The sequence below is a fragment of the Oncorhynchus kisutch genome, linkage group LG9 (genome assembly GCF_002021735.2).
Source record: "Oncorhynchus kisutch isolate 150728-3 linkage group LG9, Okis_V2, whole genome shotgun sequence".
Classification (NCBI taxonomy): Eukaryota; Metazoa; Chordata; class Actinopteri; order Salmoniformes; family Salmonidae; genus Oncorhynchus; species Oncorhynchus kisutch.
In genome coordinates this window covers 13815318-13841594 of record NC_034182.2, presented here as the reverse complement: position 1 = coordinate 13841594, position 26277 = coordinate 13815318, and the positions used below count along the sequence as shown (strand labels likewise).

Below are 26277 nucleotides of genomic sequence, written 5' to 3'. Positions count from 1 at the left end.
AAGACCCTCTAATTTAGAGCCTGAGTAGCTTTTTTGCTGTCAAAGCATCCGTGACCTAAATTCTGCTATTGACAAAAAGATGAAGCGCTATTTGTTTTCCCTGACCTCTTCGCACTAACTTCCCCTTGCCCGACACCACCAGCAGCAGAAATGTTTTGTCTCTCTCTTCTCCTCTTCCTCTCCTCCACTGGTTTGGTTTAAGTCTGTGTCTTCAAGGCAGACTTAGCTAGGAGCCCCAGACTGGGCATATGCAGGATTCATTACAAGAGAGACAAGCTCGATAACAAGATGTATTACTGTTGCAGTCTGGGGAAAATCGCTCATTTCTAAAACTGTTTTATTTTCTCTCCCTCTCTCCGCTAACAGCTTTCTAAAGAACGTGAGCGTCTTCAGGCGATGATGGCCCACTTGCACATGCGGCCCTCGGAGCCCAAGCCATCTCCAAAACCTGTGAGTGCATATTGCTCTATATACAGTAAACAGGGTTTGGCTGAATGAGCCCCAGCAGATGAAATGAAACAGTTTAACCGTCAGCAGTTAAAATGGATGGAGGGATAGAGGGATGATAGTGGGATGGAAAGGCAATACCAGGTTACACATCTCCCATCAGATACATCTCAGTCTATGACAGAGAGGACAATAGAGCCAGGCGTGTATTAAATCACAGGCTTGAGTCCTTTGCCAAAACGCTGGGCCATTTCATTGTGATAGATATAATGGTCAAAACAACCTGTTAGCACCACAGTCCAAAGCAGCACTTAAAGTCGAGTGAGAGAAATGAGAAGATGTTTCATTTGGACAACAAACATCTCAACTGATAGCTGTACTGGTAAAGATGATGAGCAATGAAATAGCCCAGTAATAAGTATGCAATAAAATGGGCTTATAATGGATATAAAATCCTACAAATATGGGCAAAAATGGCCTAAAATCTATTTGACACTATTTCACTTTAATATATATTTGCTTTGAATATGGATACACTCACAATGCAAATATATTTAAATTATACACACAATTTTAAATATTGCATTTGCAAAAACAATGCATAATTTTTGTTAGTATTGTTGACCTAATTTTTAAAGCAGTTTAAAAAAAATTGTAGAAACATTGTTAGTATGTTGCTGCTGCTTAGTAAGTGCCTAATTTCAATGGGATAATATTCCTGCTCATCACCTCTCATCATATAAAGTAGAATCACAAGATAGAATAATTATCCTGCAAACCCGTCAGGAATCGTCTGCTTTCCTCCAATTTATTATTCAATCACTTTTTCCCCCATTTTTTTTTTATCTTCAAAACTCCAGCAGCCTGGTTACATCTAGTCTAATAAAGAATGTTCAGGACTGTAATCCAAGACTGCATATGAATGAATAATGTTAATGAAGTACTGCATTACATAAACCGCACATGAAAGAACTGCTAATTGCATTTGATGATGCGTAATTCATACAGAGATCCTTAAATGAGCAAACTCTCTCCAGCTTCAGTTTTAAGGCTCCCCCCTTTGGAGAACTAGAGAGGAGCGTAGTTATACTGTAGATTTTGGCATGTGAAAATGACTACATGTGTATAATACGTGTTATATGTGAAAAAATGCATAGTTCCACCGCAATAGGAGATGGGTAATAGATATCATCATAGCATGGGTTTACAGCCCGAACATGGCTGGGGTTGAAACAGCCCACATATTTGATAAATATTAATAGTGTGAATGTATTGCCGGCTGCTGAAATGAGTCTGGTTGGTTCATCACTGCAACCCTTAACAGCTATCAGTAGCCCAACACAAGGTGTTCCTCGCGCTGGGCCCACTGTCTATTATATGACCCCATTTACTCTCTGAATGGCACTTCATTAAATGTTACCTTTTGGCCATGCCATGGATGGATGAAAATCAAAGTTACCAAGGCTGCAGGTCCCTGAATAATGAGTTTTTTTTTCTCTCTCTCTCTCTCCCAGACCCAACCTTGAATATATATATTCAGATGAGCAGAGAGGTGGCAAAGTGCTCATCCCTGCCTCTCATTCACTCTTCCTCTCAGTTAGGGCTTTAATAAATTCCATTTTGCAAATACTAGGATTGTATGCCTGCAAACATGTTACGCTTGTTGCCGTACCTGGTGGGGGGATCGGAGGGGGGGAAAAAAGAGGGAATCTTAACACTATAAATATACATGTGATTACACACACACACACACACACTTGATAGGATTTATTATGGAGTGCATTTTTGCTATGTTTGACAGCGTATCCAAACTCTTTGTGGGTCCCTGTGTTGAACATGTAACACATAATGACTGTTCACAGTGTTGCTGGGGCTGTGTGGTGTGTGTGTGTGTGTGTGTGCGTATGTGTGTGTGTGTGTCTGATGCTGTGAATGAATGGGGGATTAAGTAGGAACACACTTTAAAGACCTGGTTGGTTTGGTGCCTTGACCTGTTATGAATTATATGGAGATTTCGGTATTATACACATCCAACACACTCTTTTGTAAGCTGTTGTAGGGGGGGGGGGAAATGGCAATATACATTTTCCTTTTCAATTGTCATGCTAGTTTACTGGCTGTACTGTGTTCCACAGTGACAGTTGCTGTAGTCTAGTCTACCTTCCTCCCAAAAGTAGTAAAGCCTTTCTGTCTCAGACAATGATGGTTATGACGTGTCCATCATCATTATTATTCCGTAATTCAATTACATAATTAGCACGTGAACATTTGAATTCATTAGCAATTGATATTTTTCACCATTAAAAAAATCAGCTGATGTGCATGTTTTTGAAACTTACACTCGTCAGTCTTAGATTCATTCCTCCTTCCACTGTGCGGTAGAGTAAACTTGTACTAAGGCCACAGCTAGCCTATGCAGTAACTCTGCAGTCCTATGGAAAGTTCTTCTCTCTTCTGACTAGTTTGAGTTGATCTAATACATAACAATAAATGTCACTTAGCAGAGGCTTCTATCCACTTGCAGCCATATATTTCTTTTACGGGTGGTCCCGGGAATCAAACCCACTATCCTGCCGTTGCAAGCACCATGCTCTACCAACTGAGATACAGAAGTACTGATGTCTGTACAGGCCATACTGTTAACTAGCTGCCAGTCATCTCAGCCCAGACAGTCCCTCCCAGTATCAGCTCATTAGCTTTAAGTGGTGCTATAATGATCAGCTGAAAACCATAGATGCACCATAGTCTTTCCAATCTGATCTCATTGCATTTATCAACACACACTGTCGCAAATTATTGTTGAGGCCTCTCGCTCTCTCTCTCTCTCTTACAACCCTGCTCCCCTTTCAAAGTGATCTCCATACACTTTAATTCACAACGCTCACAAGCATTCCACTCGCCCCATTCGCAATTAAGCCAATTTGGTTTGAATATGTAATGATGTCATTTCCATTCCACCTAAATTAGCACAGAGACGCAAAGGTCAGGGTGGAAATTTCCACTCGGCTGGTTGGAAGCCCTACAATCACATCACATGAGCCCAAGTAAAAAAAGGAAATGCAAAAAGAGGGAGAAAAGCTATGTGGATTAGTGATGGGTTTCAGTTAGCGTTAGCGGCGAGGTAAAGTGACACTCTCTGGTCGGGTTTCAAAGAGGAAAGAAGCCGCGGCCACCAGGCGCATCGCTTTTGTTTTGTATCCAGGAAAGGTCAGGGTTGCCTGTGCTGTGGCCCGGCCAGCTGTAGCCATCTGTAGCCAGGTGGTGGAGGTGGCTGTCTCTGGCTCTCTCCCTACCACAGTTTAGTACACACTACATAGTGAGTTGTCTCTATGTGGGCTAGAGATGGTGGTTGGGATAACACGGAGGGCTGATCATGAGATCATCTTTTAACAGCGTGTTCGAATAAGAATTCTTATGATACAATTGTATCCTTTAATTTGTGGAGATTGGCTGCTTCCTCTAACGCAGCTTATTAGTGGAACCACAGCTGTAGAACTGTAGAGCGAATCCACTCTCATTTGTCAGAGAGCCCCTTCTGATGTAAAACCGTCTTTCTTTCTCCCTCCCGCTCTCCTGCCTCTACTTCCTTCTTCTCGCCCTCAATCATATTTCTCTCTTGTCTTTCTCTCCCTCGCTCTCTTTCCCATGCTCTCTTTCCCATTTCTCTCTCTCCCTCTTTCACTCCACCCTGTCTCACTCTCCTTCACTCCCTCTCCTTCCTTTCCTCGCTCCCTCACCCCTTTCCTCCTTACTCAGCTGAACTTGGTATCGAGCGTCACCATGTCGAAGAACCTGCTGTCGGTGTCCCCTCCGAACGTACCTCAGACCCCCACCACGCCCAGCGCCCCCGTGACACCCATGTCCCAGGTGCCCCAGGTGCCCTCCCTGCTCAGCGCCGCCAACGTCCCCAGCATGGGCGCCATGCGCAGACGTCACTCCGACAAGTACTCCATGCAACTGTCTTCAGGTAAGAACCTCTACACTAAGCCCAGTCACCTAGAGTTATGATCATTAATAAAGTTGGGTTCATTGAGTTTAATTGAATACTGTGTTGGACATTCAATGCATTGTCACTATTGGTTGTTGTTGTACAACGGCACAGTGTTTATTCCAATATGGAATGTTATATATAAAAGCTCTGTATAATCAATCTATATGTAAATACACCAGAACTTTTTCTGAGCATAATTATTACATGAATGTTAATTAAGTTTGAACGTAAGATGTTCTATGTATTAAGCTCTTTGCATCTGTCTTTGATGTTTATATTTACTCTCTGGTATTTAGTATCAAATATGCATGAATTATTCATGTTCATACAAAATATCTACATTGATCTAATTTCATATGGATGAATTAGTGTTTAAGATTTCTCATGAGAGAGATTAATAAAAATTATATTTTGTTAGACATGGAAAATGCTGATTTGATATGTGCTGCCCTCCCCTCCCTCTTCTCTTCTCTTTCTCTCCCGCTTTTAATTTGATGAAACCCTGAACTAATTCCAATACCTTGAAGAATAAAATTTACCAATTATTTCAGGTGGTGACACAGTATTTATTTTTCCAGAGATCGCCCCAAACTATGAGTTTTATAAGAATGCCGATGTCAGACCGCCATTTACTTATGCAACCCTCATAAGGCAGGTGAGTGGGAGAAAAAATAAATTAACTTTGCCTGATTAGATGTAAATTAATTGCTGCTTGAATCGCAGGCAGCTCTGAGAGTGTGTGTCATGCCGCCTAGTTAGTAAACCATTATTTGATGTCGTCTCATTTCAGGGTATCATGGAGTCAGGCGACATGCAGTTAACGCTTAATGAAATCTACAGCTGGTTCACGCGCACATTCGCTTACTTCAGACGCAACGCAGCTACTTGGAAGGTACCTACCCTAAACCTACTCTTACAGCCTTAGAGAACACTACTTCCTCATCTAGAGGCACCTCTTTGTGCCATACCTGCAGTAAGAAAAGCTCGGAGGAACATTTATTTACTTGACACCAACAGATTAGTATCCCACTCCCCTCTCTTTAACCTGACCTCTTGAATAGAGTGAATTTTTCCTAACCTCTTTCTCTCGGATGACAAGTGAAAGAATAATTCTGCCTCTGATATCGTTTTCTAATTTGGTGCAGTGGGGAGGAGTGGGGCCTGGCACGCTAATTACAATACAGCCACTCAATCATCAGCACCTTTTGTTACCATGCACCGTATTACTTCTCCTCCTCACTCTATATCTATCTCGCTCTCTTCTTTCTCTATCTTTCTCTCTCCTCTCTCTCTTCCTCTCTCTCCCTCTCTATCCCTCCTCCCACACACACCCAGCCTCTCTTGCATATCATTGGTTAATTAGTCTGAAAGATGGCTGTTTGCCTAGGGAGGCTTGGGCTGTGGCAGGGGGTTTTGTGTTTAGTGTCTGGCCCGTGTGCTCCTATACACACACCATAGCTCATAGTGGCGGGCTGGTGGCCGCGTGTCCGACTGAGGGGTTATGGCCGTTCAGCCGGAACTAAAGGAGACCCAAAGTGAGAATTAGCCTGTCAGGGAGAGAACACACTTCATTTACCAGGACAAAAGGACTCATTTGTATCTCTGTCCTATACAACTATCATTGCCTGCCTCTCTAACACAGTTAAAAATGTCTTCTTGATGCATCTGTTTTTGGGGGAAGTGTGTGTGTGTTGCTGATAAGTATATTCCCTCCCTCTACCCCAACACTACACGTATCTGTGTTTTATTCTCACCCACCTTAAGCATAATTCGTTAGCCAGTAAGAGCCAGTGGCCATTGTGGATACTCAGGAGGAGGAGAGGATGGGGGGGGGGGATCAGGATACATCCACCTCTCATCAGCATGCAAAGCATATCAGAGCACTAGGTTTAGCAAAGTGAATTAATTTGGATTTGGGATGCAAATGATGTCGGCGTGTGATTACTGATCCACAAGGGTGTGCTGCAAAAGACTCCGGACTCTTCCGGATTGTCACACAGTCCTGTGTGGTTTTTTAAAACTTGTTTAGTCAATTGTTTTATCACTAACTGGTCTCTCTCTCTCTCTGACACACACACACACACACATTTAATTTTTGGGGTGGCCCTGTCATGATATAGAGAAGTTGGCACAATGGGCATTAGAAATATCTCAGTCCCTCTCTCTTTCACAATAACCTAGGTGATATATTTACATTTTGAGCTCCCACATTTCTTTTGTAAGGCGTTAGAGGGATGATCTGTGACGGGCTTGTCATTTGATTAACTGAGAGAACTTTAAAAAAAGAAAAAAGAAAGAAATGAAAGGTGATTTAATATCTGAGCTTGGTCTCATCAGCTCTGAGACTGGAGGATCCAGCCTCCACTCTGCTCCTCACTCCCCAGCAGCTTATTAGATCTAACTGTAAAGCATGCATAATAAAACTGCTCATTTTCTCATTAATATTAAAATGATCATATTCAAAGCCATGGGCATTAAGATCAATCAAATCCTGGGATTTTCAGGTCAGATGCGAAGATCTGCTTCTGGGCTGTTTTTTTTCCTTTTCTTTAGAGAACCTCTTTTCTTAAAGGGAAAACACTGTATACCTCGTTGGGAGAGTAATGCTTGTGACAGCGGACGATATTAAAGCAAAGGTTATTATTTGTAGGCTTTCTGACGCATGTTTTAATATTGATTTATCTGGAATGTCGGGAAAGAATATTGTATTTCTTTTGTTGATTTTCGTTTTTGTATATATTTAATGTTTGCATATGCATGCAGTAATGCCTACATGTGTTAATGCCTACATGTGTTAATGCATACATGTGTTAATGCATACATGTGTTAATGCCTACATGTGTTAATGCATACATGTGTTAATGCATACATGTGTTAATGCCTACATGTGTTAATGCATACATGTGTTAATGCATACATGTGTTAATGCCTACATGTGTTAATGCATACATGTGTTAATGCCGACATGTGTTAATGCATACATGTGTTAATGCATACATGTGTTAATGCCTACATGTGTTAATGCATACATGTGTTAATGCCTACATGTGTTAATGCATACATGTGTTAATGCTTACATGTGTTAATGCATACATGTGTTAATGCATACACATCTCAGGTCATTTTGATAGCAACACTTTGCTTTAAGGGTATGTGACAATATTACAACAAAAAGGTGTCCAGATCTGATCATTCGTTTGACTCCTATCTTAACAGCATGCACAGACTATTTCAATATAGTAGACATCCTCGTCAGCCTACCCCAAAACCACCTCACACCCACAAGTCGTACCTTCTCACACCAACCCCCCTCCTCCTCTTGTCCCCCACACCTCATATTGTCACCGGAGTTAGTGGTTAGCCACCGGATGGGAAGGGCCTCAAATCTGTGATACTGTCATCATCTTGAGATACTGCCATTAAGACCAGAGCAGAGGGTTGAGGGCTGCTGCTGCTGCTGCTGCTACTGACATCACCATTATCACCACAGCATTACCACTTCTGTCACCAAAAGCCATTCGCTATGCTGATTACCTCCTCTCAGCCTACTTACTCTGATTGATATGTACTGTGTGTGACTTGTAAGTGCATTCGTACTCGTACTCGCTTTTACTAATTAAATCAATGGTGCGTGAACGTTAAGAATTTAAAAAAAAAAAAAATCTGTTTCCCTTCGCTTCTTTCCTTCCTTTCTTAGGTGGATAATAAAAAAAGAAATCAAATGGACTCTTTCCATAACCTTTCTCTCCTTGTTTCCATCTGTAGAACGCCGTTCGCCACAACCTCAGTCTGCACAAGTGCTTTGTGCGCGTGGAGAACGTGAAGGGGGCCGTGTGGACGGTGGATGAGATGGAGTACCAGAAACGCAGGTCTCAGAAGATAACAGGGTACGTTAGAGCAGAGCTGTCACTCTAACTCCCCACCTAGTCCTAGGGCCTGTACCGTATTACCACTAATAATCTGCCATTTTTAAACAGCACTGTAGTACAGTACACGGTGTCTGTTCCAAGGGCTGCCGTTCATTCTAAAGTGATTTAATGTCACAGCTATTAGGAGAAATAGGTATTTTACAATGATGTTAGATACTTATTTGTTTATGTTGGAATATGCCATTTTGTAAAAATAAGAATGTTTATTTCAAACTGTTTTGTGTATTTGTGTTTCCTGGTGTAGAAGCCCGACGCTTGTGAAGAACCTTCCCTCCAGCCTGGGCTATGGAGCTGCTTTAAACGCCAGCTTACAGGTAAACACACAGTATTAACCTGCGATTGCTCTGTCAGATCCTGTGCACTAGACAACATATGACTGATTCCCCTCCATTGCATTGTGGGTACTATAGCCTACAGCTGTCTATGTGTGTGGTTTCTGTGTGGTTAAATGGAAGTAGTTCTTAAGACCTCAGCCGACTGTATTGTAAGTTCATAGTCAGCAAGGAAGATGCAGGAGAAAGTGGCTAAAGTTGAATGGAGGGTCTCACTCTCCTCCCTCCTCTCTCTCCCTCCCTAACTCCCTCCATCTCTTTCCTTCTCTCTCTATCTGTCTGGTTGAGATGAGTGAGAATGGAGGCCACCCTGTGGTTAGAGCAGGCACCAGCTCTTTCTCTCTCTCCAGCTTGAATACAGGCTCAGATTGATAGCAGCCGCAGCAAATGCAAAGGCATTTGCATGAATATTTATCCAAGCTGTCATAAATGATTTGGCTTCATACTGTCGGGCCAGCCAGCAAGGTGCTCATAGCCAAAACGTACAATTTTAATCGCAAATGTAACTTTAATGCGCAGGAGGCAAAAGTGTCAGGAGTTCTATCTTAATATGGAGGTAAAGTTTAATAGTCATCGAAAGCCAACATGGTGATATCAGTGAAATCCAAAATATTATATTGTTATATTGAGTCGAATAAACCATCAGTGAAAACTGTTCAGTGATGGTTGCAAGCGATCCAATCATTAGTCATTTACAGCCAATAGAAAGCATCCAGTAATTGTCTTAAAGGAAAACTCCACCCCCAAAAATCTTTTTTCAAGTTTTCAAGATATACAACTTTCAAAATACAGCTCCCCATAGAGCTCCCCTGTTAGCATGATAGCTTGTTAACAGTCTTTACTAGTATTATCTCTATTTTGAAAGTGATATATCTTGAAATTTGATTGCTGACATGCAAAACATTTTGGGACAATATCAACAATGGACTATTGAAACAAATACGAAAAGATAGTTTTTGTGTGGAATTTTCCTCTTAAGTGTGAGGTTTATCTCAATGATGGCCTATGATCTGAATACCCTTTTGTCTCTTAACTTCCATCACTTTCTCTCTCTCTCTCTGTCTCTCTCTCTCTCTCTCTCTCTCTCTCTCTCTCTCTCTCTCTTCCTTTTTCTCTCATCGCTCACTCCCTCCCCCTCTCTCTATCAACCACCCCCCTTTTCTCTCCCACTCTTTTCCTTCCTCTCCCCTTCGTCTCCCTCTCTCCCCCTTCTTCCTCCCTCCCTCTCTCCCAGGCGGCGCTGGCTGAGACCTCCCTGCCTCTGCTGGGGAACCCTGGTCTGATGAACAGCAGTTCGTCTGGCTTGATGGGAGGCAGTCCTCATGGTCTAATGGGCGGGAGCCCCCCTGGTATGCTGGGCGGTAGCCCCCATGGATTGATGGGTGGTAGCCCACATGGATTCATGGGCGGGAGCCCCCATGGGTTGATGGGTGGCAGCCCCCCAGGAATGATGGGTAGCAGCCCCCCAAGCCTGCTCCAGTCCGACTTGAACGGATCGCTGGATCACCTGGACACCAACGGCCACAGCAGCCCTGGAGGATACTCCCCACAGGCACACATGTAAGTAGCACTCAGTGGCTTCTCGTTGGTGGGGATGCACGCACACACACACATTAACGCATGCACACACACACCTACCTCAGTGTGTTCACTGTAACACAGAGAGAGAGTTTGTGACAGACCTCCCCCTCTGTTCCATGTATCAGATGATACAGTGGCAACAGTGGATCCCCACTCTCCCCATAGCTGTCTTTTGTTAGCATCGTAGTTTGTTCAAAGTCTTTACTAGATTATAACATAGTGGGAGGTTTTTGGGGACTAATTTGATTTTAGTACTAAATTAACAGAGTATTTTGGCGGTTCAAAGAAGTCTTCATTTCAACGACACATTATGCCACACCTGAGGTGAGCTTTACATACATGGCTGTCAGTTGTAACAGTTATAACCTATAAAAAGACGATGATTACACATTCGGTTTGAATTACTCCAATGTCTGCATTGTAGGGGTTTAGAAGTCATATTTTATTCAAGACCGTCCATATTAATATTTAGCAGCTAACTGTATCATTAATTACTTAAAAATCTTTGCCTTCTCTATCTTTTTTAATGGAGCCCAGAGAGAGAAAGAGGGCCATTAAAAATGTATGTCATGTGGATTTCAGGAATGTGTATGTTACAAATGTGCTCTCCCTCTAACCAGTGATGTCACACGTGTCACTGTAGTCCATGTTTACCTAGCCAAAGATAGCCAAAATGGAACACCAAGGGCGTTGTATGTGAAGCTACTACTTCCTCGATCTCCCACACACTTCCAGCCCCCCCCCCCCATTTGAAATCAATGATGCAGCCACAGTAGCTAACTTGCTAGCCATCTCTGGAGTAGCACTGAATTAAGCCAGTTCCGTATCGAAGAAGGGGACTGACTGTTCTGAGAGGAACTGGCCTAACCCATACATTCATTTGTTTGGATGTGTTTATTCCTTTCGGAAATGGGCCAGATTGGAGGGGGGGGGGTTAAGTGGGGCATATCTGCAGTGCCAGACAGAATCCCTGTGTATCCACTCCCCCAGGCTGTTTAACTTTTAATAACGGACAGAACAGGAGACTCTCTCTCTCCGACGGCCTCACCTCAGTGTGAGGGGGTGCTGTGGAGGCTGCCTCCACGACCGCTCTCCGCCTTTACACGGCCGCAACATCCTCAAAATGGAAGAAATGTGTTTTTATGAGTGGGTTCTCTGGGATGCACTTAATAATGAAGGGAGAGTAACACTAACTAAAGAGTACACGGCGTACCAGCCGGTCCTCAGGAGAGAGCAGGGAAACTTCAGAAACCAAGTGAATCGAACAATTAGACAAACCTTTTTCCCCCACTTCTGGAGGTTAATGCTATCAGCCAAACAGCGACTCAGATAGCTCCAGGCATGTTACCATTTATGTGTGTGTGTGTGTCCCCTCAAGGGTATGCTTAAGAGGAAGAAAGGACTAAAAAAGACAGGAACTAGATGTGCTAGCTAGAATTACAGTACAGTTGGATGCTGCTTAAGGACTTCAGTAAAAACAGTTTCACTTAGAATAAAAGAGATTTCGATTTTCAAAAATGTACGCATATTGACCACAGTATCACATTGTAAAATTAGTGAAAAAATGTACCCACAATCCTTTGTTTTTTTTATGCTGCATTGTTATGTAAGGCCATTAAGTTGTTGTATGTACTTTATATCACTCCACACTCCTTGATAACCGTAAATGATCCATGTTCAGATGCTATCATGTGTGTCACTCTGTCCTCTGATCGTCCCCCGCCCCTCGTTAACATACGACACATAGCTAATGATGTTATTTGCATCCCTGCCATGCCTCATGCAGAGCGTGATTACCAGTGATCATAATCTGCCAGTGATGGTGATGAGTCTCTGTCCAAGATGCACTTATGAACCACACACACACACACAACACACACACATGAACTTCACACACATACACATAGCTGGTATTTATCAGACACAGAGCCTAGGCATTTAGTCCAGACTTCATAATGCCAGCTAGCCATTAACGAATAAATGACTCATCCAATGGTTCTCTAATACAGTGTAAAGCCACAACGAGGACTAATCATTTTTCTCCTTTCTTTTTTTTCATTCACCAACCACACAAGCATGTTAGTGGTTTATAATGAATACAAATGAAAGCTATGAGCTATGCCTGTGATGATGAGGAGAAAGGGTTGTGCTGCTGGGTGTCTAATGGCTGTATCACATCCGACCGTGATTGGGAGTCCCATAGCGCGGCGCACAATTGGCCCAGCGTCGTCCGGGCTTGGCCAGGGTAGGCCGTCATTGTAAATAAGAATTTGTTCTTAATTGACTTGCCTAGTTAAATAAAGCTTACATTCAAAAATATATATATATATTGAAAAAATGGCTGTGCTACTGAATACCATCTGGTCCTGCCTCATTTGTCTCCCGTTAAGATGAATATCGTCAATGTAGCATATTTGTTGTAACATGTTAAATACAAAATTATTTATTACAAAGCTTGAGGGAGATCACCAAGGATTTCAATATACTTCAGAAAGTATTCACACCCCTTGACTTTTTCCACGTTTTGTTGTGTTACCAGGAGGGATTAAAATTGATTTCATTGTCATTTCTTGTCAACGATCTATACAAAATACTCTGTAATGTCAAAGTGGAAGAAGATTTTGCCTGTGCTTAGCTCTAATCCGTTTATTTTTATCCTAAAACACTCCCTAGCCCTTGCCGATGACAAGCATACCCATAACATGATGCAGAAACCACCATGCTTGAATATGAAGAGCGGTACTCAGTGATGTGTTGTGTTCGATTTGCCCCAAACATAACGCTTTGTATTCAGGACATAAAGTTAATTCCTTTGCCACATTTCTTTTCAGTTTTACTTTAGTGCCTTATTGCAAACAGGATGCATGTTTTGGAATATTGTTATTCTGTACAGGCTTTCTTCTTTTCTCTCAGTCATTTAGGTTAGTATTGTGGAGTAATTAAAACGTTGTTGATCCATCCTCAGTTTTCTCATGCCACAGGCATTAAACTCTGTAACTGTTTTAAAGTCACCATTGGCCTCATGGTGAAATCCCTGAGCGGTTTAGTTCCTCTCCGACAACTAGGAAGGACGCCTGTATCTTTATAATGACTGGGTGTATTGTTACACCATCCAAAGTTGAATTAATAAATTCACCATGTTCAAAGGGACATTCAATGTCTGCTTTTTTTTATACCCATCTACCAATAGGTGGCCTTCTTTACGAGGCATTGGAAAACCTCCCTGGTCTTTGTGGTTGAATCTGTGTTATGAAATTCACTGCTCGACTGAGAAACCTTACAGATAATTGTATGTGTGGGGTACAAAGATGAACTAGTCATTCAAAAAGCATGTTAAACACTATTATTGCACACAGAGTGAGTCCATGCAACTTATTGTGTGACTTGTTAAACACATTTTTACTCCTGAACTTATTTTGGCTTACCATAAGAAAGGTGTTGACTCATGACATTTCAGCTTTTTATTTATTATTATTATAAAAACATAATAGTTCTAAAAACATTATTCCACTTTGAAATGATGGGGTGTTGTATGTAGGCCAATTTTAAATTCAGGCTGTAACACAACAAAATGTGGAAAAAGTTAAGGGGTGTGAATACTTTCTGAAGGCACTGTATATGTTTGTTGTAAAAACAGGAAATGGGAGAGATATCAAATACTTCATATCGAAACATATGTCTATTGATTAGAGTGGTAGCTCTGAATATGAATATTGTTCATTGTTTTTTTTAATTTACGACAACAAATTCAATTCAATAAATGTGTTACCAGATAACTAGAAAGAGTGTAGAAATTGAATCCCAGATAATCGTTTCATCCCCCTCTTCTCACCTGGAGGGGAGAGTTCTGTTGATTCTGGTTTCTCCTCTTGAGTGTGTGGGTTGAGAAGGAAACAGAAATATTCATCACACCGCCTAGCATCCTGGAAAGGCAAAGCATCTCCTTCTAGCTACCACATCTGAATATGAATTTATTTTGCTATAAATATTAAAGTAATCTGTACCTTTTAAAATTATTTTCAAATTCAAAGTTCCTCCTGCCATTGATGAAGGCAACCCAGGAGATGGCTGCCAGACACATTCTAATACTTGATAAGGATTTTTCTTGCTCTCTCTCTCTCTCTGTCTCCCCTCTCTCTCTCTCTCTCTCTCTCTCTCTCTCTCTCTCTCTCTCTCACTCACTCTCACTCTCACTCACTCTCTCCCCCCTCTTAGTCCACAGGGATTCCCTGATGCATCTGACGTGTCAAAAATAATTAGGTTTTGTCAGATTTATCATCGCGCCACAAACCCTTTCCCTGAGTAGGGCCCCGGATCATGTTAAGCCTTGTTTGTGTGTGACAGCGTTATTATTCTTGTTAGTAGCCCAGCACTTCCGTCCATCCTCTCTCTGTTGTACTGGAGGGGAAACGTCCCCACTTCCCCACTCGGTCCGGTGTTTCAGTGTTTTCACACTGCCTTTATTGACAGTGGCTAAAGATATTCATTCATTTAGAGTTAAAAACATGTATCATGTATGTCCGACTGAACTGCCGGGCTGAAGCTGATTAATGGCGGAGACTAGCTGCAGGTTTTTCCCTCTGGAGGAGCGACACGCACGCCCCTGCATATTAACGACGCATTGCACTTTCTATTAACCAGATAAAAAAAAAGCTTGACTCCCCTTGCTCCAGGGGACTAGAGGGGATGATAAATTCTCCATTATTTAGTATGCAGTGTGTTTTATATATTTTTTTTTTAAGTCAACCAGGTGTCATCAGTAAACTCTTGATGGCCAACCATGTCTGGGTATAAGCCATTTTCACATTTTTGTCATAAAAATGTTGATGCAATTGCTTAAAGTGGAAGTGATGTTTCATGTTGAACTATCGTTTCACAAATACTATGGTTGTTGTTACACGCTGTTCAGCAACGTAATGCCAGCTTTGATATGTTTATGATAATTCAGGCTGATTTCAATTATTGCATTCAAAATGTTTTATGTTTTCTCTGAAAAAGACATACTGTAGGTTTATTATGTGGAATATCTTTGGGGGACCCGGGTACGATCCCGGGCTGTATCACAACCGGCCGCGATCGAGTGTCCCATAGGTCGGCGCGCAATTAACCCAGCGTCGTCCGGGTTAGGGGAGGGTTAGGCCGTCATTGTAAATAAGAATTTGTTCTTACCTGTCTTGCCTAGTTAAATAAAGGTTAAATCAAATACAAATAAATATTGAAGAAACATTCTGTAGAAGAGGGAGGCTTATTTGAGTGATTTATTAGTCGTTTTTTTCTGGTTCCTTCCCCTGTTAATTGTGCTGAGGGGCTTCTCCCTCACAATCTTTCTAATTACCTTTAACAAATAGCAGCATGATAAAATATGTGACCAGGGTGAAGAGTTGATACCCTAGAGCCGTGTACGCAAACAACTCAGATATTCATAAGAGGATCTCTTTGACTTCATTGCCACTGTAGACCACCTGTCTGCAGCTCACTGATGACCAACCACCGGACAGGCAGAGAGACAGGTTTAGTTCATAGCTGTGTGCTCAAAACACCTTGGTAGTGCATGGGTGAAATCCAGGCTTGTGGCACTCGTTTTAATTTGAACCCAGCCTAACTTCTCACTTCAATCATAGTGTTTGTGTTTAATTGTATGGGAGTTCACACATTCACCACTGTATAGCAGTGGCTTCTACCTGGGTGGACTATGGGACTAAGGCGCGTTGGTGGAACTGTATCACTGTATCAATTTCCTACTCGGTTATCATGTCTTTATGTATACAATTATTTCCAACATATTTCATAAATTCCTTTCCAGGCCAGCGATCCACGTCAAGGAGGAGCCGTTGAACATGGACGACGATGACTGTCCGATGTCACTGGTGACGACAGCCAACCACAGCCCAGAGCTAGACGAAGACCGGGAGCTGGAGGAGGGCAACCTATCAGATGACCTGGAGTGACTACTGGAGTCCCTCCCACTACTACAGGCCCCTCCCTCCACCTCCGTCACACTGTCCTCCTACCTGTTTCCTCACAGGCTGTCCTCCTAGAACCTGCTAGAACCAGAACCACTCCTCACCCAGAACCAAACAAAACCAACAGAACAGACCACAGCTGACTCTCCTCCCTCCCGACCCGCGGACTGGAGTATTTATTGAGCATGCATCCGGAAGACGAGGCCCAAAGGAACTCTTTGTTGCAGCCCTATGGGATCCCTGACTGAACATGACAGGCATGAGATGTCTGGTTTTTAAAACGACTTTCAGACCTGTTTCATTAAGATGGCTTGGCCACTACATACACACAGACACACACAGAGGCTCATGGACGGAAAACGACAAAAACACGAGTCTGGGAACCCGTTCTGTAGAAAGCTAACGGCCTCATATACTGCCAAAAAAAAGATGTTTAATTTTGTGAATATCAAAAAACCCTCATAGTAGTTGTTGATGTTAGAAACAATTGCTGGTTCAATTCAAACGTTGTTGCTCTGTCCATCATTTGCACAGGAGTAGTATCAGAAATTAGTGTCACTGCCTGTATGTTGCAAAAATTCTTAAAAAACGGTTATTTTTTTTCTTCTTTTTGCGTTCTACTTTTTGTATTCTGATTTCTGGCACCACCAACTGTAAATGCCATTTCCTATTTCCCAACAGTAACAGAAGCACGGTATCAAGACTGTTGCAGCTGTCAAAAAAGTTGGCTTCCAGTCTGAACCTGTTTGTGATGAAAAGTAATTAACGTGACATTAAGTTTGAATAACTTAACTGTTTGTGTAAGCACCAACCAATACGGGAAAAAAATGCATTTCTGCATATTCTTCTGCTGTTCTCTTTTACCTCCTTGTTCTAAAGCTTTGTCTACCTGCAAACAGTCACAGGCAACAGCTAGAAACCAAAGCCAACACTATCAATGGCCAATAGCTTAGACAGAAGCCACCAGACTCTTTGGTCAGCCTTCTGTGACTTTAACTAGTATAAAGAGAAGCTTTCCGCGAACTACCTTCTAAATAACCTCTGGGATCGTTTCATTTAGCCCTGTACAAAGATGATTCAAGAAAAAAAAAATACAAGATTTTGATGTGTAATTTGATAACTTGTAGTGTCCACTTGGAGTTTAGGGCGAAAGAGGAGAGGAGAGGAGAGGAGATGTGACTTGTGACTACAGGCGATGTGATAGGGACTGGTAGAAAGCAGCTCTACTGTAAAAGTGGATCATGACCAAAATGAACATTTGTGTGTTCAATGGAAGTGCAGAAAATTGTGTTGTTGTGAAAGATTGTTTTTGATTTTTGATTTCTTTGTTTTTGTCTCTCCGTCACCCATCATGTCATAGTTTTCTCTAATCTAGTGAATATGTCATGTTTAGTGGGACTGTCAAATATGTCATGTCTTATTTCCACGCGGTTTGTTTAGAGCCGCGTTTAAAACCGAAACTGAAAACATAGTAACCAAACATTTTAAATGTCTAGTAAAGCCAAATAAGTCATAATTTCAAGTTGATATGAAATGATGTGGCTTTGGTTATCACATAAAAGCAAATAATATAGCCATTGTAGAAGAGGGATATCAAAGGTGAAAAGAAACATTTTCTAGGTGATATTTGCTTTATTCTATAGTTCAAATACTTCATTGTCTAATCCATAGCTTCTTAACTATATAGATACAGTCAGTGTGGTAGCACAGGAGAAGCTATCTTTAACTGCACTGCATTCTGTATAGGGTAGGCAACTTGTATATCACATTTGGGATTCTAGTGGCAGGAACAGAAGTTAGTGATTGTCAAAAAATATATTTCATTTCTCTCAGCTAAATGTCATCTAGAAAAGTGGATGTTGTTGCTTTAATGGTCATTTCCGTTTTCAGTCAAACCAAAGTTACACAAAATTCTGCCTCTGGTTATGGGATAGACACTCTAGAAATGACACACACAAACCCTTTCAAAGGCACACACACACACGCACACACACCCACACACACACGCGCAGTCCTGTGTGTTCGGTCTGCCAGCTTTCCTGGTCCTTGTTATGGTAACCTTCAGATGCAGAAAAACAGATACTGTCAAATAACTGACTGAGTTGTATCGTATTTTAACTATCAGTGTGTGTCTGCTTTGTGCGTATGTATGGAAACATACTGTGCATATATGTTGTTTTCAAGTGTTGTGCCAAGCCCAAAAAGTTGGCTTCTAGAGCTTAGCGCACTACTACGTACATAACCAAACACACATGCATAACCCAAACACACGTTACACACACAGTCATGCCAGTTCCACTTCAAGAGGGTGCTGGGCCCAGGAACAAAGCTTCTCCCTTATGTACTTTGACGGAGTCAGCAAAAAATGACTTTGAAGACGATGTTCATAATAATCTTATCACACCAAATATAAAGGACACGGCGTCTTTCAACAACAACAAAAAAGGATTCTCCCACTTAACCCCAAAAACGAAGGCTTTCTATTAAAAAAAAAAGGTTCTACCTCTGCACAACCAATTCTGAACAATTAAATGGCAGATTGCACGTTGAGTTATTAGAGAGCCACAAGAGCTGTTACACTTTACTCAATGGACACGGCTCGACGGACAGTTTACATTCCCGACATCAGATACGGAAGAAGATTAGTATTGTCATAGGTTGTCCTCAAACATTTGTAGAATGATCATGTAAAAAATACCTTTAAGGGAATATTGTGTTTAAAATGCATGTCTAAAATCATTTGGTGGACTGGAAAACAATACTGTAAGACATACAAATGATCAGGAGGATGACCTAAATGTAAGTACAATGCATAAGAATGCGTACCTCAACTATACTGTTTGGGAAGGAAAAAACTGTCAGCCACAGAATGCATATTACCTGTAGATTTTGCATGGGTTTTGTAAAAATAAAAATGTCTGAAATAGTTGCTTGCACATAATACCAGAAAGATCCCAGAACTGCAATCTGCTCCTCCACTAGATTTTAGGATTGTCTGGATTTTCTGGGATGATTTTGTCTGTATTTTGATAACTGTGCATACTATGTAAAAATGTTGGTGGACCCATAAAATTTACCAGACTTTTTTCTAAGCGAAGAAAAAAAGAAAAAAAAATCGGTGTTTCTTTTCTGAATTTCATGAATTTTTTTTTTTTACTGTTCTCTCATTGCTCGCTAAGAATAGCAAACCTGCTTCTTCTGCATCTGCTTTGCGTAGCTGTAAGGCTTAACCTAATGTGTGTATTTATTGCTTGTACCTCTGTGCATACTTTATGAAGCATTATGTCTGGCAGTTGAGTCCTGTATACTTTCTACTACTATCATTCTCTAATAATTGGGAATATGATCCCCCTATGTATACAGTAAATTGGGACTGTAGCAAACACATATGTTTATGTAATTAGTGAATACCTTTTATGTTTTTTTTTTTGTTGTATTCCTTTATGATCGAGGTGAACTCATTTTTTGATACCTTCATTACCGTGTACTGTGTCCATGCGTTAAAGATTCTCTGACACTAGAAGGTCATGGTTGAGAATTGTAACAGTCGTTATTATTTTCTGTATTCATGGCTTTTCACTGCTGACTAAAATAAAGGACCAAAACTAGGATTTGAAAAGCAACTGTCTACCTCCAACTTCAGGGAGTTCTTACTTTTTTTGTACACATATACATTTTATATTCTACAAAGGCGCAACCATGAAAGATCGAGCTGGCATTACGCTTTTAACGTTCAGGACTGTGCTACTTCTGAGAATGACAAAGGGGGAGAAAAAAAAAATCCATTTTAATGTGTGTGTTACAAGGCTTTGTTCCAGATTCTAGCACCGAGAGTCTTGTTTAGAGGACTGGGACATGTGGATCCATAGGCAGAGCCCTCTGGAGCCCACCCCCTGGACCAGTAATGGCTCAGGGGCCACGTGTTCAAGCCACCCTTTGATCAAGTACAACCATGGCCCAGTACACTATTAGGCCTGTAGTTACTGGAGAGTTTATCATAAGCCTTGACTGGGGGTAGTTGATCCTGGGAACAGCATACGGTAGGGATCAACAGAGACTCAGAAGAGACAGGGCATATAACATGCTTTTTATAAATTGCTGTTTATGGTTATATATTCCAATGTTGCTGTTCCTTCTCATTTTTCAAACCAATTCTCGATGGAGATGTGTTGACTGATGCTATAGAATAAAGAACAGTATGGATGACAAACAGTGGATAGCTCAACTCATCCCAGCTAGGTTACACCTTGTCGGTCATGGAGCGCTCTTACTGACACGCTCATTGAGATTCACACTGAGTCCACCATGACCAATATGTCCCCATTAGCTCCTCTGTATTCTAAGGGCTTGTTCGCGTTCCAAAGAGTGGCCAGGGACATTCTATCTGGGATGCTTTGAATCATGTCCGCTGGTCATTTAATGACAACTCCAACCCCGTATGTTATTTTCTCTATGTGATGTCCCATGAGAAGTCAATTGGAGAACACACACACAGTCCCCCCCCCCCTCCCCATGACAGCCTGAGCCGCAACCATGCCTGCTGTTATCTCCCTCAACGGCGTTCCAGAGCATTACCTCGCGAGGCACACTCGTCTCTCGTGCTATTTATGCACTTGGAAGTGTCTGTGAATTCAAGTGAGGAGCTGCAACAAGGACGGGGCCTGTGTACTACACAACATCAGAGAGAGCTCCCGCATTAAAGTGGAAGGCAACGTTACAGGCCCCTCTTTCAAAGACCATGAAATAATAATGTGTTGTGGTTAGAGAGGTATCTGTGAGTCACACTGGCTGCTTTTCATAAAGTGGAGTTATTTACAGTGCGATGAATAAAAGAAAGAGGTGGTGGTGCAAACCTTTTCCACGTGAACGCTGGGAAGAGAAGTCCCTTCTTATATCCAGAGGAAAAGTAGAGAGTTCTCTCTTAAATAGGTCAGAGTTCATTTCGAAACTCCTTTAGAAGGAGCGGTGCACTGGGTGAATGTAGCAACACCTTTATAGTCACACACTGGAGGTGTACCTATTATAGAACTACAGTGCATTTTTTACTCAGAAATGCACATAAAAGCTGATGTAGCCTATATGGAGATTGTTTTATTCTCAGTGCTTTTAATTGGTTAATATTGATCGTCTTTTAAAAAATAGATTAGAACAGTTAACATTGTTATTGAATTCAAAAGTTACTTGATCCTTTTAGTGCTTGTAGGATACTGACTTTATCCTTCAAGTGATTGTGTGTCATTTGAGCTTCGGTATTAGGCCTAGCAAATGAACTCCATCCAGCTACATTTAATTTAATTTCTAACACTGACCAATTAGGTCAATTTAGGCGGTCTCCTCCTGGGACGTTGCAGTAAATATCTCCAGTCACACGTTTATTGATTGAGCGTCCGTCCGAGGACTCGTCTCCCTCTCCTCCTCTCCTCCTCCTGGTCTGACAGTGTGTGTCAGCTCTCCAGAATACCCTCACCCCCAGGCTGCAAAATTGCCTGCTAAATAGTCAGAGGCAATGGCGACGCTAATTGAGATCATCATTATTATAATTGCGGGCCCTGAAAAGCGCGTCTTAAATAATTTGCATTGCTCTCGAGTTGATATTGGACTCAGTGCAAAAATAATTGCATAGCTTCGAGGCACGTTTGGGTTCGGCACTCGTTTTTCTAGCGGTGCCAGTTTTATGCCATGACTCCATGTTCCGTAACGGACGCGGTCACGCCACTCACATGTTTGTCCTATCAGCAGCACAGAGCCAGACAGAGCTCTGCACTGTTTCAGTTATATTAGGCTGACAAATGCTTTTATTAATGAACTCTATACAAATGATACAATGTCTTGCCATGATGCAGTATTATGTGATAACAATATAAAATGGTATCAGTTTAGTTGAGACTGATAAGATACCCTTTAAAAATAACAGTTTTCACCCCTTCTTGTTTCACTGTTTATGACAATTAAATTAACAGTTTTCAATTTTATCCTAATTGCTCGTAATGTTATACAGCGTTGCCTCTGTGGGGCCAAAAACTATGTGGCCCATAGACATTCACAAATCATGACATCAGTGGGTCCTGGGGTAAAGGTACATTTGACTTCCTGTGGATATAATGGGCTGTAAATGAAGTAATGCATGCTGCAAAAATGCATATTTCTCCCACTGAAACAAGGGATTAACCGAACAAAGTGGTGAGAAACTGCTGATATTCATGAATTCTTGCCTGTGGCATATCCAGCACCTACCACACACACACACACGCACATGCACGCGCACACACACACACACATGCTCAAAGCACAAATAGTGAGACTCCATAATGACAGTAATGAATATTATATGGTAACATGATATCGTTCAGTAACTGTTTTACAGCTGGTTATTCACACAACAACAACACATTGAGGCAGTGGGTAAATCTCAGACTGTAAAATGAGACAGTGTGTGACAAACATGAATGAATGAGAATCAGATGAACTAAATCCGCTTATCAACAACATCCAATCCCTTCCACATGAGTATTTTACTGCACGTTATTACTTATAATATATCAACATTTGAGCTTGATAATGTGAAAGTGGCTGGAGTGATATGGCTCAAGGACCTCCACTATCAATTTCAATCCATTCGGTGGAAATCAGATCAAGACCTAATTGCCAATTCATATGAATTTATTAAGGAACGATTTCAATTACATACCACCACCATTGAGTTCTGATGCACCAAATTAAATTAGGACACTCGATTGTATCTCCGTCTTTAAAACCAAGCCTATTTAAGTCTGACATTTTTCTGCTGGAACTTCTGAGGAGGAACTTTCTGATCGGTCTTGGCCCCCCCAAAAAAATGGATGAAAAGGGGGATGAAAAAAACCTGAGGAGAGGAGTAAAAAAAGACAAATCTAGCATTAGTGGGGAAAAGTGGGTTAAATCACTTACTGAAGATTTTTAATGACATTTCAGTGTTCCTCGTATAATTACTCTTCATCTAAGATATCCCATAACGATGTTGGACAGTCTCGGTTCAGGCTCGCTGGCTCGCTTCATTAGCGTGTCATTCCCATTTCACATCAGAAGATTTAATTGTAATGCTGAATATGCACAGCTCTCCACTGAAGCCCTAATCAAAGTGGATCCACTTGTATTATTCATATCAGAAATCGGCCTGCTTGCAATTTTTTATAAATAAAAGAATACAGATGCATAAATCAGCTGTCATTTATTAGCACAATGCTGGCATATCCGCTAGACATGCTAACTCTAACCCTTCTATCTTTCTCTCTGTTCCTCCCTCTGCAACATTTATCCACACGCCCCCCCCCCCCAAAAAAAAATTGAGAACGAAAAAAGGGGGGGGGAATGACATTAAATACACATACTAATTCCTCACATGAAGTAATCAAATTACAAAGTAGGTGACATTGGGCATTGGAATTCAAATGATTGGCAATAAGAGAATGAGAAGGGTGCATGCATGGAGAAAATACGAAGGGAGGGGGCAAGGACAGGGGGAAGAAAACGGGAGGGATGTGGGACGGACAGGAGAGGAGGAAGAGAAGAAAAGAGGGAAGATTAAGGATTTACATTTAATGGCAAATACTTTTGTCCTGGGAAGGAAGAAACAGTGGCTTTGAGGTGGGCTGAAGACTGTGTCAACCTCCCCACACAGGTTCTGCTGACCAACCATAAAATACAGCTAGCTGTGTTTAGATTCTTCTGTCAGTCATGCATCCTGTTCAAGTGTTATCCAGATGGGCCAAAGCCTTTTATATTAGTGAAGAACACTGCTGATCTGAATGGCACACAAGGTGAATCAGAGGAGGATTTGAAATGGCAGGTTATTGTGACTGAACTATGAAGATTAGAGAAAGAGGCATTTTTGGAGAGATTAACCCCTCATTATTATTTGTCATCCACATCAATAAAAATGCTTTGTATGCGTTTGGCAGATATCCTCAAATTGGAAATTATGCTTATTTTGGAATAATTCACATTACCATTTTTCAGATCTAACCAATTCTAAATGCAATCTTATCATAAAGCCTCACCAGTAATTGTCTTTAGTAATTCTTATGATTTTGTTACTCCTAATTCTTAAACAACAAAGTATTTACATAAAAAATATTGACAGTATTGTCACTGATCTACACTTCCCTTATCTACACTTCACAGTTGCGTTTGTCATGTCACCTTTATAAAGCAATATGATTGGCTTCTCCTCCAGGTCAGATGGCACGGGTCATTAACAGTAGCCATGGCAACGCTGAGCCAATCAGAGCCACATTCTCAGCTGTTCTTCGTCTGCTACTTAGACCTAGGAGGCTTCTCACCTGCTCATCTCACCTCTACACACACACACCAGGGATGGTTAGCAGGATCTGAATTCTGAAGTATTGCTGGATTTTTTTTCTCCCTGGTCATTATAATAGATTGATTAATCACGCCACTGATTGGCCATATTTTCCACTCACCTGGTGTCCCAGGTCTGAATCTGCTCCTGATTAGAGGGTATAAAAATCTGCAGTGTTTCTGACCTTGAGGTCCAAACTTGAGAAATGCACTGCTAGGCTAGTTTCATGGACTATAGGCCTATACATTGAACACAGTGAGTGTTAAAGTAACTGTCTAGTCAAAATCTCACTTTTAAAAGTTCATATTCTGTTAACTCATACCCAAATAATATTGTTGACTCATCTTATCGTTGTGTTTGCGGCCAAAGCATAAATTAGAGGAGAAAAAAACACTTTAAAAACCCCACCCTAAACTTAAAAAAATGTTTGCTATTTCCTCATAGAGCATGGTGTCATCCTCCTGAGGAGGACAAGCTGGCCAATCAGTGGTCTACTTGCATGGTCATCAAAAATATGCGGTATATGCCCACACCATTCTGTTGTTAGGGTACGCCCAAACCATTCCAACACAGAAAAGCTGCTTTCAGAAGTTTACATACTTAATTACAAATTCACTCATATTGTAATTAATTACAGGTCATAGTTGAAAGAAATCTGGAAAAACTGGACAGTGACTTTAAAAGAGAAGCACATCCTTATGTGTTTAAAAGTGCCATTGATTATTTAGAACATGAGGTTCCTATGTGACGTTCATGACCGGATAGGAACTCTGATGTTTTATCTACAGTAAGCTGGGAAGACGGTGTAGAGTACTGTACAATTGAATCAGGCTGCCGATATCAAACATCATCGTCATGCCAACAAGTAACAGGGGAATTTGGCATTCCTTTGTGAAGAGCTCTTGTACCTAAGCAAACTATCTGTGTGTACTGAGTGATGAAAGGGGGAGTGCTTTTACCACAGTGATGAGAGAGAGACGGGTAGAGAAAGAAAGAGAGGGAGGGAGAAGGAGCGCCAGTCCAGCACAGGTCAGTTATGAGTTTGAGGTATCTCTCCCATACCCATTATACAGTGAAGTGTCATGGCGAGGAGCTGTGATGATATTCACTCCAATCTCTCCAGTTTTCCATTCCAAACCCCTTTGATCTGTTATTTGCATTTTACTGCCCATGGGGCAAATATTATTTGGAGGAGATTTTCTTCTTTACTCTCAACACACCCAGCGTACCTGCTGGGGCTTGTAGTCATCCCCCTTCTCCCTACTTCTCTCTCCTCCCTCCCCACCCGCCCTTTAATGGCTACTTTCTCTGTTTAGCCCGGGATCGAAACAAACAAATCCAGGGACGAGAGGAGGCAGGGATTCAATCTTCCCTCTTCACCTTCCATGAACCCCGGAGCATCCTGTACAAGCCTCCCAGACAGCAGTGCACGACCAGAGTGAGTCTGACAACATGGATCCCCCTGAGGAGGGGAGGAGGAGGGCAACCCTTGGCTGAGTGATTCAGGTATAGAGGTTATGGAAGCCTGCACTGCCTCTTTTCTCTTTTTTTACAGCAGAACAGGCCCGGCAGAGCCGAGCTGAGCCGAGGTCTCTCGATATGAATGAGTATGTGTCTCCTGCTGTCTTTGTATCCAGCCCTGGCTCTGTGTGTCTGCATGTCACACCTCTTCTAGATTAACACCATAGCAGTCCGG

General features: G+C 41.7%; 1 protein-coding gene across 13 annotated transcripts in view; it reads left to right on the top strand.

Annotated features, from left to right (window-relative positions):
• The window catches only part of LOC109896783 (forkhead box protein P2), a 112221-nt gene extending 94801 nt beyond the window's left edge, over positions 1-17420 (top strand). For 4 of the 13 annotated variants that reach the window (XM_031831936.1, XM_031831934.1, XM_031831943.1 and 1 more), the window contains 8 exons: positions 367-450; positions 4204-4414; positions 4990-5093; positions 5229-5330; positions 8204-8325; positions 8612-8681; positions 9934-10259; positions 16084-17420. In XM_031831936.1, the coding sequence (XP_031687796.1) occupies positions 367-450; positions 4204-4414; positions 4990-5093; positions 5229-5330; positions 8204-8325; positions 8612-8681; positions 9934-10259; positions 16084-16228 (1164 nt within the window). In that variant the 3' untranslated portion in view covers positions 16229-17420. Of the gene's footprint in view, positions 1-366; positions 451-4203; positions 4415-4989; positions 5094-5228; positions 5331-8203; positions 8326-8605; positions 8682-9933; positions 10260-16083 lie in introns of all 13 variants that reach the window. The other 9 variants (XM_031831935.1, XM_031831944.1, XM_031831941.1 and 6 more) reach the window with 4 other exon arrangements.
• The last annotated feature ends 8857 nt before the right edge of the window (positions 17421-26277 follow it).